Below are 13,170 nucleotides of genomic sequence, written 5' to 3'. Positions count from 1 at the left end.
CATCTATATGTCAGACTGCCTTTCGTCCATATAGTGAGTTGGACTGTGAATCACCGTGTGAATAAACTTAATTAGTATTATTTTACTGGAAATGTATTAAATTGATTACCAGCTATTTATTACTGCATATTGGGAAATAGCAGAATATGATTATTAAATAATGTTGGAGTCATTTTTTATAAATTCTGAGTTAAATATTGGCGTAATTTGGCAGTAATTTCAAAGAAATTTGAATTATGTTACTTGCTAATTATCACCTACTTAACAAGAAATGTGCAGACCTGTAAATTAAAGTGTTTCCCAAAAGTTTGAATTTAGTCATTTGAATAGAATGTGGATATGGATTGTTTGTTTGGACATAGATTTTATTTCTACCACTAACCAGTGCCAATAATTACAAACAATATCCACAATACATTTGCGTTCATGATTTACATCATTCATTGAATTATTTTTGGGATTTGTGGTTAAATAATCCTGTGTATGCATATGCATATTCTTTCATGCGTTCTTGTGTCCTCGTGTGTTTATTTCCTCCCAGGATCTTGTGTGTTGCGGGATGCGTCTGGCCTGTTAAACGACACCCTGTCACCGTCCTCATCCCGTCAGGATTGTGTTGGTTTAGCTTGTCAATATGGATGGGACTTCACTGAGTGTATCAATAACACATGCACCTATGGCATCAGTAATTACTATCAGGTCAGCACAAACCCACTCACAGGACACACAGATGAGTTAAATGTGGCTTTATTCTGCACCGTGTTAGATATGGTCTATAACTACTCACAAGGTTTACAGTCTACATCACAAGTCTGCAAAGCACAAGACATCTTTACATGTTTTCTGGTTGATGAATTCCTTTAGAATTTCAAACAAGCAAACTTTACATTTACCTTGTGAAGCTACTTGGGGTCGCCAAAAAATGAAGCTTTCCTGTCAGTTCTCAGACATTTATTTGACTTTTCTTTCCATGAAAGATATATGATGATTACACTGACAGCAACAAGCCAACAATAATGTCATTCTGCATATATCTGTAATAATCAGTAACTGTAGATCACCTTTCTCCTCTGGTGAGAGAGATGAGACCAATAAGTAAACAGTACATTTGTGTTTCTAGTCGATGAGCCTGGTGTCAGCTTTCGCCCCTCTCATCACTGCTGGTATATTTGGAGCGACACTCTCTTCTGCTTTGGCCTGCCTGGTGTCTGCTCCCAAGGTCTTCCAGGTACACTCACACAAACACACACACACACACACACACTCTCTCCTTTGAGGGTGACTGGGGCTCAGTGGTCGACCCCAGGCTCCACCAGTCAATGTCGATGTGTCCCTATAGGCAAGACACTTAATCCCAAATTGCTCCCGAATGCTGTGCCGGTGTATGTTATGAATGGTTAGATTGTCCTGATGGGCAGGTGGCAACTTGCATGGTAGCTATGGGTGAATGACATGTAGTGTTAAAGCGCTTTGAGCGGTTAGAAGACTAGAAAAGTGCTATACAAGTACACACACACACACACACACACACACACACACACACACAAATACACTAGATGAAATAAATGGTAAATGGACTGTGCTTGTATAACACTTTTCTAGTCTAGTCAACCGACCACTCAAAGCTCTTTAACACTACATGTCATCATTCACCCCTTCATACACTGATGGCAGAGGCTAACATGCAAGGTGCCACCTGCCTATCAGAAGTCACTAACATTCATACACTGTAGGAACAGCCTATGGGGGCAATTTGGGGTTGCGTGTCTGGCCCAAGTACACATCGACATGGACTAGCGGATCAAACCCCCGATCCTTTGATTGAAGGACGACCCTGCTCTACCACTGATCCACAGTCGCCAAAATACCTTTTGTGAATGTTATTTATTTTCAAATGTCAGTGCAACCATTTCCATATTCCTGCGCATGTTTAAATACAAGCTTTTATTAATTATTTTCTGAGAAACATGATTTTTCTTGTAGTGTCTGTGTAAGGACAAACTCTACCCTCTCATCGGCATCTTTGGGAAAGGTTACGGCAAGAATGATGAACCGCTCAGAGGCTACCTGCTAACGTACATCATCGCTGCCTGCTTCATTCTCATTGGTGAGGCTTTGATGAGAACCTCTGAACCCACGAGAAATTGTAGCAATTATAGTCTTATTGGAAATGGGAATATCCTGAAATGTCTTAATGAGAATGTGAACTGGAAAATAAGTAAACCAAAACTTTAAATGGGAAGACTTGCTCCAAGACAGCAATAACAACTGTATATTGTATGCTGATGAGATGGAAGCTCTTTATCCAACAGCTTACTGTTGCTGCTTGTTCTACCTTGCAAAAATAAAAAAATGATCGGCTTAAAAAAATGCCCCATATCGCCAAGTCTTTTGGCAAAACATTGGTGACATATACATTGCATTTCTTTTGACTGCTTCACAATATAAGTCACACTAGGTTTCACCAGTCGGGCCCATTTATTATGAAGCAGCAGTAGTACAAATATTGGGTTTGCATTAACATTAACAACAACTTAATACAACTCTGATACAGTGTCAGGAGAAGGAACAGTAAAAACTGAGGCTCATATCAATCAGATAACTTTACAGCCATCCCGGATGACATGCTGCATTGTTTCCTGTCGGCAATTTAAACTCAGTGTGGGAATGGAGGACACACAATGAAAGCTCCTGTATAGAGATGTAATTACAGCATGTAGATACATTAAACAGCTATTGCATAAAAAAAGTGTCAAAATTGTGTTTCACTTTCTGAAAATCTTTTGGGTAATAACTGCGATTTTCCTAAATTCTGTCGTTCCTCTCCATCAGCCGAGTTGAACACCATCGCTCCCATCATCTCCAACTTCTTCCTCTGCTCATACTCTCTTATCAACTTCAGCTGCTTCCATGCCTCAATCACCAACTCACCAGGTAAAAAGCTCCATTTATAATTCTGCAGTACATTGTGAGTGGGCTGGTGCAGGCACCTCTAGCACACGCCAGGCATATACAGTACTGCGGTGGATTGCGTATAGCATGTCATTTATTTTTGACCCACGCTTTGCGGTCTTCAAATCCTTTGTCATGTGGTCATTGATATATTTGATAGGTGTGATTCAATAGTTCCATATAAGTTTGTCCCAACACAACTCCGTGGCTGAAAAAGGATTATGGAGAAGTTGGATGATGAGGAGGAGCTCCTGTGCATAGAATAATAAAGGTGAACGTTGTAACAGGACGTGAGGGGAAAACCCATCTCCCTGCTCTGATGTTCAATCAAACTTCTGCTTTATCCGCGTAGACGGGCATGTAGTCAAAGGCCCAATCCCACTGTCACAGCATTACCAGGGGACGCCCAAAGGCGTAAATGTGTTCAGTCTATTACATTCATACAGAAACAATAACAATTCAGATTCAAGATGGTACTTACGTTTATCATCAACCGTTTCTTTTAATTTTGCTTAATGAAACTGTTTTGACAAAAACAAGTAAATAGATGTGGCAATGACCTCTCCTCTAGTAATGCAAGAGCCTGGAGGATGTTCAAATCAGGGCGTAAAAGTGTGAAATTGTGCAACCCCTGCAGCCTCTCACACTCACCCATTTGCCAGGTGACATCAGAGGGTTCAGGGCTGAAGGCTGTGCACAGGACTTTGGGTTGTGGTCACATTTTCAGGAGGCCTTTGCAGTTCTCTGAGAGCTCTGCAAACTATCTCTGCGGCTCTGCTGGTGCTCCGAGCAAGCTTTTCTGCAGAAGTATAAATTAGGCATTCCTGCTTGATCAGGAGAGTGTGTCGACATTGTTGTTTGTACGCATGTGTATGTGTGTGTATCTACAGGTTGGCGTCCATCCTTCAGGTTCTACAGTAAGTGGCTGTCGTTGCTGGGCGCTGTGGTTTGTGTAGTTATCATGTTCTTGCTGACTTGGTGGGCAGCCCTCATTGCCTTTGGCGTCGTCTTCCTCCTTTTGGGATACACACTCTACAAGAAGCCTGGTAAACTCAAACACAAAGCCTATAGTTATACAAACTACAAAAGTGTGCTGTCAGAAACTCCATTCTCCAACTCTGCTGCTCTTCTCTGTGCTTAGCTGTAAACTGGGGCTCCTCAGTTCAGGCAAGCTCCTACAACATTGCTCTGAGCCAGTGTGTCGGTCTCAACCATGTGGAGGACCATGTCAAGAACTACAGGTCAGTGACAGAACCACCCTCCTGTAGAGTGTCTTCTGTAGTCTACGTTTAGAACAGAAATGTTGGTTTTGTTGCGTTGTTGTATTTTGAATTCGGGTGGGGGTGAAATGTGATTGTAATACTTAAGCTGAGCTTCATAGCTCAATATCTGGTGATGAAGAAAATAGCTTCAGTCAAACGTGCTGCTTGCTGTCGTAGGCCTTCCAAGTAGTGTCTTTCAAATGAAACTATCAATTCCATTACCTTCATAAAACCATTTTGAGGATAGTTCCCTGTAATAGGTGCGAATTCTGATCTTATTCCAAGGAATTTAAATGTTTCTTGGAAAAACACGTAATAGCTTGTTTGCAATCATGTGAATATTATGACGCGCAAAAACCAGATGGAGGGCAGGAAGTGAAGAACCTATATACTGCACGAATTGGAAGTGGAGGAAAGTGAATACTTAAAAGGGTTGAACCTGCACACAGCAGCTATCGTCACAAAATAAAAACACATATTGGATGTGATGCCTACAAAACGAAGAAGAGCGATTTTTCCCACAACTTGACCGATTTGGCCAATGTGGAGGTGATCGACATTACAAATGACCTCATCCTCAAGAACTAAAAACAATGACAAAAACACAGAGAAAGCTAGTTAGCTATCTACGGAGAGATTTGTTTTTAGCGATGCTAGCTACCCGGGCAAAAACAAGACAGCAGTCGTTCAAAAATGCTCACAAAATAGTTGTAAGCCTTCATCTGTCGACCACCATGGTCTGTGTTTTTCGTCAGTTTTATCTCCTCCAGACTTTAGACGGAGGTTTTGATCTATGTCTGTCGCTGTTTCTTATGAGTTTTTTAAACTTCTCACCTTTGTGTACAACTATTTTTGGTAAACAGCGCAAACCATAGGCATTATTGCTGCAGCGCTGAACATGCCTCCAGTTGCCCACCCTCCATCTGGAAAGCACGCAGATGTGTGACGTCATCTGCAAATAACCTATTGCTTTGCTGTCGGAAGTTAGATGAGAAGATCTATACTCATTTCTGTGATCAACAGAAGTGTTCGTGTTTGTCCAGGAGCTCTGCACTAAACTGCTCAACGTCTACACTTTTCAGACCCCAGTGTTTGGTGCTAACAGGTCCTCCCAGCAGTCGTCCAGCTCTGGTGGATCTTGTCACCTGTTTCACAAAGGATCTTAGTCTCATGATTTGTGGCAATGTAGTCACCGTGAGTCCAACTAAACATGCACAGATATACACACCAGACAGTGAAGTTTACATTTTTGATTAACTAAAGCACTACTAAAATTACAACTTCTACAGTTGATGACTGAAATTATTACTTGTTTGACCCTGTATTTGTCAGGCTGGTTCCTCCCAATCAGCAGTGGAAAAGGCGAGCAGCGACAGTCATGTTACCTGGTTGAACCAACGGAGGGTCAAGTCATTCTACAGAGGTGTGGTGGCTACAGAGCTTCGATCAGGAGTCAACATGCTGCTACAGGTCAGATTTACAAGGTTACGAGGTTTGTTTATTGCTATCATACAACACAGGGTTGTGGAACGAAATGCAGTCTGTTGTCACATATCCTACATAAGAAAAAAGAGCAATAACAACATTATATAGTGGATGGTGGAAGATGAATTAGAAAGACGGCAGCATGAACAGGCTGTGGCTGTGTGGGTATCGTCTTTTCATTTTCTTTGGGCTCTTCGCACACATTTCAACTCACTTCAATGATGTTCTGGGCAGATTTAATGCCCCGCTGTAGAGCCCTCCTGTCCTGGGCCGGGCACAACTCATGCCAGTGTTAAGGTCAATTTATATATTTGAGTTAATGGTGAGTTAAGATTGCAAAGTTAATTGTTAACATATTACAGGTGTAAATACAATCATCACTGACTAAAAAGTTACAATAATCTGCTGAATCTATCTCTGTGGATGTCCTCCCAGCTTCTGATTGGTTAGCTCAGTCATATGTGAGTTGGGAACAAGGACATGTTCCTGTTGTTAAGCTGATCTGGGGCCTATACTACAAAAAGGTTTAGAATAGACAAAAAGTTGCATTCACATTAAAGTGACAACTAGAACAGACAATGCAGCATTGTTACACAGTAGAGGTGTACAGTCTCATCAGTGTGCTTCTATGGTCAACACATAACCTCTGTTGCAGATAGTTTGAAGTAGTGAATGTTAAGATTTGACTTTTCTGAAAATAAATCGTTTTCTAGAATAGATTATATTCCATATACATAATAAGTACAGTGCGTGATGACAGGTAGTGGTCAGCTTTTTACCCACAATAGAAAGAATGTCTGCACACTGCCAATAAGCTCTTTTAGTCACATACTGCTTCATCATACCTCGCTGATCTTTCCACTATCTGCATTACTACATCAACAGATATGACAGTTAAAAGTTTAATCTTAGATTATTACTCATTAAAGTAGAGTGAAATAAAATGAAGAAAAAACAATTCTATGGCAGCAACTGTCCCATACCAGCTACTTAACATGTGGCCATGGCTTTCCTCGTGTGCACACATTTGCAGTTAGATTAAAGCCAGATTGAATAGTGCCAGTTGGTAACCAGCCGAGTGAGATCAGTTATCCAGGATTGTCGATGTTAGGTTCTGTGACGATGTCTCAAAGAGAGCCTGAGGTAGTTGAACTTTGTGAGACGGGCTCATCTCTTCTTCTTGTCCTGTTGTTAACTGTCCACCAGGGGGCAGGTTTGGGTCGTATTAAGCCAAATGTTTTACTGATGGGATTCAAGAAAGGCTGCTGCAGTGAAACACCTCAGGCTGCACACAACTACATCGGAATACTACAGTGAGTACAGTGGGAAATAATAAACCTCATCCTGTGTGTCTGTGTACTTTCGAACCATTCTATAAGCACTGACAATAATATTTTGCAATAAAGCTGTCCATGTATTTCAGTGATGCATTCGACCTGCAGTACGGCGTGTGCATACTGAGACTGAAGGAGGCACTGGATGTCTCTCGTTCATTTCAATCAGATGGTGAGAGCCTGATTTGAAATGAGAGTGGAGCACACAGAGCTGCTGCAGCTAGAATGATGTTAACAACGTGCACATTCATGCATCATCATTTGAGTTACTGACTACAAATGAATCCATATACATTGCAAATCCCTATGTTTTTATTTCAGTTAATCCAGGTTTAGATGGACGAGAGGAGAGTATAAACACCGTTTCTGCCCCTTCCCGCCTACAAACAACAAATACATGTACGTATATGCATGGACGTATTGTGGCTCACTGGTAGAGCAAGGCTGTCTTTCAATCAGAGGATCAGAGGTTTGATACCCGGCTCCACTAGTACTACATGTCAATGTGTCCTTGGGCAAAACACTTAACTGCAAATTGCTCTCACAGGCTGTGAGTGGGTGTGAATGTTAGTTAGAGTCCTGATTGGCAGGTGGCACCTTGCATGGTAGCCCTGTCATCAGTGTATGAATGGGTGAATGATGACATGTAGTGTTAAAGCGCTTTGAGTGGTCAGAAGACTAGAAAAGCGCTACACAAGTCCATTTACCATCAGGATTCATATCCCTTACGTATTCTGGCAATTTGAAAACATCTTGAGTAAAGCTTGCCATTTACCAATGAACAAAAAATAATATTACAAACAAAAAACGACAATAATGCAGTTCACGAGATCATGAAAGCGTAGATTGCGTAGTTACTATTTAACATAGGAATATGTATGCCTCTGTTTTGTCAACCAAACCCATTGATTGGTTGCGGCGGGGGAATGTGCAACATATCTGTAACACATGTAAATGAATATAATGCTTGTGTGACTGAAAGTAGAACTACCAGATGTGAACCCTTTGCCAGGCTACTGAAGCAGAGAAGGAAAGAAGGATGGAAGTGAGCTTTATGAACTACTCAGCGAGACTGGAAGGAAGACGAGGAATGTGTGTGGCTTGTTTGTACAAAATGTGCTTTTGTGCTGTGCCTGTAAACGTAGCGGTGGGGAATGAGAGATTGCGGATTGGGTTTCACTTTTGTTTACATTTATATGCTTATTATAGGTGTATTGATAAAGTATTGGCTTTTTACTCGCAAATATTTTATTGCACATACAGTCACAAGCGAAGTTTGTCCTCAACTCCAGTATTGGAGTCTCCACTGCGGCTCCTTTGCGCACTTGTGTGTATGTGCGTGTGTGTGTGTGTGTGTGTGTCTGTGTGTGTGTAGATGGAGAGCTCAGTCCGACAGAGTGCAGCTTTTTCTAAGCTAACAAAAACATAAAGATTCTTAGTTTTAGGTGATTGTACACTGATTAAAACATAGTTATGAATATTATTAATCCCCCTAAATGTTACACACCTTGTCCTTTGAATACACAGAAATTCAATAAATTGATGTCATCTACATGTAAAAAGATAACATTTTTTTTGTGTATACAAAATTGTTTGTAGCTTCGGTCCCCGTTGAAGCAGAGCCTCAGCATAGTACGGTGTTCCAGAAAAAACAAGGAAAGAAAACCATCGATGTGTACTGGCTGTCTGATGATGGAGGTCTGATCATCTCTCATTCACCATCATCATAGATCATCCATCTATCACCTTCTTCTCTTCTCTGAAGAGTGTTATCACAGGTTTCCTTATCATGAGTGTGTGTGGTTTACCAGGTCTGACCCTGCTGCTGCCCTACCTGCTGACTCGGAGGAAGCGTTGGGCCAGATGTAAGGTCCGCGTGTTTGTGGGGGGAGATGCAGACAAAAGGGAAGAGCAGAGAGAGGAGTACGCACTTCAGATTACTGTTATTATTGTCTGTCAGATTTCTGTGGGTTATTTGCACCGTCGTCTGATTTCTTTAGCACATTTGCCAAAAACGCGTCAGAATAAATTGCATGAATGAAATGAAATGGAAGGAAATGCAGAATTGCATATAGGATGAATTATCTAGCCAGTTATCAAAGACTCATATTGCCGAGGATAGCAGGACGTAGAGAGAAAACAACATGTTTAACTAAAAACATGAATCATGGATACAGTCTGTTTAAAGCTGTAATAACAACTAAAATGGCTAACATGCTAGCAGACTATTATCTGTTTACCCATCCGGCAGCTTTTCCTGCTCAGAAGAATGATTAAAAGATTATTGCTGTGGTTTACAAGTATGTGACTCTGAAGGAAAATGTCAAACTTTACATTAGATTATATATTTACATTCTCTTTCCAGGGTGTTGGCACTGATCAAGAAGTTTCGTCTTGGTTTCCATGATGTTGAAGTGCTTCCTGACATCTACCAGAACCCCCAGCCTGCAAGGTACCCGAGTTACACTGCTGTCCGTCTGTACTGTGACTATGTTCTGTGATGGCTGGTGTGCACACCTCTCGTGCACACCATAGCTGGATGATGAGGAGGAGCTCCTGTGCCTGGAAGTTAATAAGGTTTTTGTAATTGATGTGAGGTACTGGTGCGTAAATCTCACCTCCCACCTCCAGTCCAGTCAAGCTTCTGCGTTATCTTCAGAGCCTGGCACTTCATCACATTTTTCAGGATGTGCGCGGCGCATTTCTGCGGCTCTCTGCCAAAGCTCTGTGCAAGCTATTATTAGAAAGAAGCAAAGCAGGGGAAATGATCTATCATCATGCAATTCCACATGTGATCCGGGTTGAGCTGGGTTTACCACCTGGGCCAGAATGGGGGTCAGTAGCTCATTTCTGCCCCACGGCCAGCAGGTTAATAGTGCCATGCATGCTTTCATGGAATAACAGACAAACCTCAACATTGAGGTTTGCAGATATACAAAAAACAGTCATCATAGTAAAAGAGTAATGAATTCATCCATACTTGATTTACTTTATTACGTATTGTATTACCCATGATCCCTGTTTGTCTTTTTATGCTTTAGTGTTCATCGGTTTGAGAACATGGTGGGTCGCTTCAGACTGGATACAAATCCCAAACAGGACTCTGATTCTGGGCCACCAGGACAGCAGGCGGAGCAGTGGATGATCACCGACCAGGATTTAGAGAGGAACAAGGCCAAGGTCTGACACACACACAGAAACACACACACTGATCAAACCTGAAGCACACACATTGTTATACAGTGAATATAGAATTTAGGAGTAAGAAATAATCAATTGGAAACCTTTTTTCTTGCTTGACTAAATTTGTAACTTTCTCTGTGTGATTCAGTCTCTCCGTCAAATTCGTCTAAATGAGGTTCTGCAGGATTACTCCAGAGAAGCTGCTCTGATTGTGATGTGAGTATAGTGATTCTCCTTGTTAGATCATATGTGTGTAAGTACGCGGAAGCTAATTGCATCATTCCACTCTCAGTGAATGGCTCTTGAACTGACTCTTGTGACTTTTAAAGCCTGTCGGCATACACAGACCAAATACAAGCACTACAAACTGTTCCCCTCATTAAACCTTCTTTGTCACTACTGTGTATGTCTCCTGACAGCACCATGCCAGTAGGGATGAGAGGAGTGTGTCCCAATACTCTCTACCTGGCGTGGTTGGACTTCTTGTCACATGATCTGAGACCTCCAGTCATGTTGGTCCGAGGAAACCAGGAAAATGTCCTCACCTTCTACTGCCAATGAGATGTCTCCTTGAGACCAATAATCAGATACTGACTCATTAACTCACCAACATGATATTTCATCTTGATTTAGACATGTCAATGCCTTGATGACTGTTGATCATCTAATCCTGTAATTAATGTATGATTCATGTGTCATGTAATTACAATGTTCTGGGCCTTTAATTCAACAAATGAATGATGAACACATTTAAGAAGTCCTGCAAATGTAAACCACTGTATGGAATATACTTTAAACTGAAGCCCTTATTGATTGTAATTGGTAATCAAAATGATTTGTAATGATGTACAATTATAAGCAATTATGAGAAAAATGTATGGCACAGGAGTGAGTTACTGTAGTTCAATTCACGTTTTATATCAAAAGACCCCATGCAGGGATAATACCAGATTACCCTATTGGCCAGACAGATGTTTCCTGGTAATACAAACATTTCTTTAGAGGCATTTAATGACGCAACCAGCCCAGCTCATAGATTATAAAGCCATGACACCTGATTATTTAAGACTCAGAACAGCTTTGCTATCAGAGCAGCCGGTTGTGTATATTCCTAAAAAGCAAAAGAGTTAACAATGTCGTCACGTATGCAGAAGAATTTGACTCTGCTGGAGTTGATGTATAAATCTTCCCCTAGCGTGAGGAGGGTCATTGTGAGTAATGCAAACGCCGACTTTATTATTGCTCTGTGTAAGATAGCCCTCAACGTGTTGAGAGGTAATATTCCTTTGACTGACAAACAGTACAATCTCTTAAAGAAGAATCGAAAGACTTTCAACCAGACAAGAAGATTTGTCTTACCTCTATTAGGGCCTTTTATAGTAGCCTTATCAATAGTAGGAGGTACATGGTAGTGATTCAGACACAGGAGATGAGCTCACAAACCGAGCAGAAAGCCAGAGAACACACAGAAGGACCCTCACAGTCCTAGACGCAGGAGGGAAAAGTTTAAGGAGACTAGGGGTAGTAATCACAGGCTTACTAACATGCAGTGTGGTAGCGCTCAGTATACTTCCTTGCGATAGTTCATAGAGCAGAGACCCACAACTAACCCAACACAAAGCCAAAGAGGTGGTGATGGATCTACTAAATTGTTCAAGAAGCCAACAAACAACTGCTGAGATGATGACAATGTAAATCAATCCAAGACAACGCACACGTAGAAAGCTGCAGAGAACAGTAAATGGTAAATGGACTGTACTTGTATAGTGCTTTTGTCTAACGACCACTCAAAGCGCTTTAACACTACATGTTCATTCACCCATTCACACACTGATGGCAGGGGCCACCATGCAAGGTATCGCCTGCCCATCAGGACTATCTAACATTCACAACCATTCATAACATGGGGTTGGAGTTAAGTGTCTTGCCAAGGACACATTAAACGAATTGCCCAGGGACATATTAAAGTGGACTAGCGGAGTCTGGGATCGAACAGTCGCCCTAAAACCCATTAGGAAGGCTAAGAACACGTAATGGGAAGGAAAACATGTTCTACCAATGGATGCATTTTTCAGTGAAACAAGTAACTAAAGAAGCGTGTGAAGCCTGTTTTGACTCCAAAAGAGTTCCACTAATAATGCCAGCTCCGGGTTTTGACATAGAAGAGTGTGAGGATGCAGGATACTGCTTTGCATATTCAATTCAATTAGATTTAATTTATTTTGTACAGCCCAAAATCACAAATTTGCCTCAGAGGGCTTTACAATCTGTACATATACAACATCCTCTGTCCCAGGACCCTCACATTGGAACAGGAAAAACTCCCCAAAAAACCCTTTAACAGGGAGGAAAGGAAGACACCTTAGGGAGAGCAACAGAGGAGGATCCCTCTATGAGCATTAATGGGACATGAATTCATACAGAAAGAGAGAGAGAAGAGTGGGTGTCAGCAGTGATACACATGGCAGCAGGATACAGGGGATGGAGTGAGGATAGGAGAATTTGTCCACCTGTAAAATGTCAACAGGTGGTTGCAGATGGTTCTTACAAAATAACATGCTTACAATGCCACTAGTCGATGTGTTCTGGTTAAGTGATGATGATGAACAAGTAAAAATAGTATTACCAGCAAATTGGAAAGGAATATGTACCCAAGTTATGATGACAGGAGAAATAACAGTATTAAGCCCTCCACCAGGTAGCAGATGACCCAGTTTATATCTCATGGACATATACTTGGTCATCTTGCATCACAGGTAAAAAGAGACACTTAAAATAAAACGTAGTTCATGTATTACATGTGATTTTCATTTTAAGCACAGCATATTCAATCAATTAAGCATGGTAACACATGTCTGTCCTGCTAAAAGTACCTCTCCTGCTTTAACAGAATTTGTTTAGTGTTTTCTTTGGCTTCATTGTAAGTGAAAAAAGCTGTATTTTCTGTATAATAT

The 13,170-nt window shown here is 41.3% G+C and overlaps 2 protein-coding genes across 2 annotated transcripts in view; both read left to right on the top strand.

The window, feature by feature from the left end:
* The window catches only part of slc12a3 (solute carrier family 12 member 3), a 19,572-nt gene extending 8,629 nt beyond the window's left edge, over window positions 1-10,943 (top strand). The window contains exons 10-26 of the mRNA XM_031868131.1: window positions 542-699; window positions 1,121-1,228; window positions 1,984-2,107; window positions 2,833-2,934; window positions 3,843-3,998; window positions 4,094-4,193; window positions 5,297-5,408; window positions 5,547-5,684; window positions 6,906-7,012; window positions 7,123-7,205; window positions 7,355-7,432; window positions 8,633-8,731; window positions 8,845-8,956; window positions 9,399-9,485; window positions 10,075-10,213; window positions 10,365-10,432; window positions 10,636-10,943. Coding sequence (XP_031723991.1) covers window positions 542-699; window positions 1,121-1,228; window positions 1,984-2,107; window positions 2,833-2,934; window positions 3,843-3,998; window positions 4,094-4,193; window positions 5,297-5,408; window positions 5,547-5,684; window positions 6,906-7,012; window positions 7,123-7,205; window positions 7,355-7,432; window positions 8,633-8,731; window positions 8,845-8,956; window positions 9,399-9,485; window positions 10,075-10,213; window positions 10,365-10,432; window positions 10,636-10,777 — 1,913 coding nt within the window. The 3' untranslated portion in view covers window positions 10,778-10,943. The remainder of the gene's footprint in view (window positions 1-541; window positions 700-1,120; window positions 1,229-1,983; window positions 2,108-2,832; window positions 2,935-3,842; window positions 3,999-4,093; window positions 4,194-5,296; window positions 5,409-5,546; window positions 5,685-6,905; window positions 7,013-7,122; window positions 7,206-7,354; window positions 7,433-8,632; window positions 8,732-8,844; window positions 8,957-9,398; window positions 9,486-10,074; window positions 10,214-10,364; window positions 10,433-10,635) is intronic.
* A 406-nt stretch (window positions 10,944-11,349) lies between these two features.
* The window catches only part of herpud1 (homocysteine-inducible, endoplasmic reticulum stress-inducible, ubiquitin-like domain member 1), a 20,743-nt gene continuing 18,922 nt past the window's right edge, over window positions 11,350-13,170 (top strand). Inside the window, exon 1 of the mRNA XM_031868114.1 lies at window positions 11,350-11,427. Within this exon, the coding sequence (XP_031723974.1) occupies window positions 11,350-11,427 (78 nt within the window). The remainder of the gene's footprint in view (window positions 11,428-13,170) is intronic.

This window comes from Anarrhichthys ocellatus, unplaced genomic scaffold (genome assembly GCF_004355925.1).
Source record: "Anarrhichthys ocellatus isolate YVR2014 unplaced genomic scaffold, GSC_Weel_1.0 scaffold41, whole genome shotgun sequence".
Classification (NCBI taxonomy): Eukaryota; Metazoa; Chordata; class Actinopteri; order Perciformes; family Anarhichadidae; genus Anarrhichthys; species Anarrhichthys ocellatus.
Note: the sequence above shows the minus strand (reverse complement) of the source record. Positions and strands in the feature narration are given on the sequence as shown.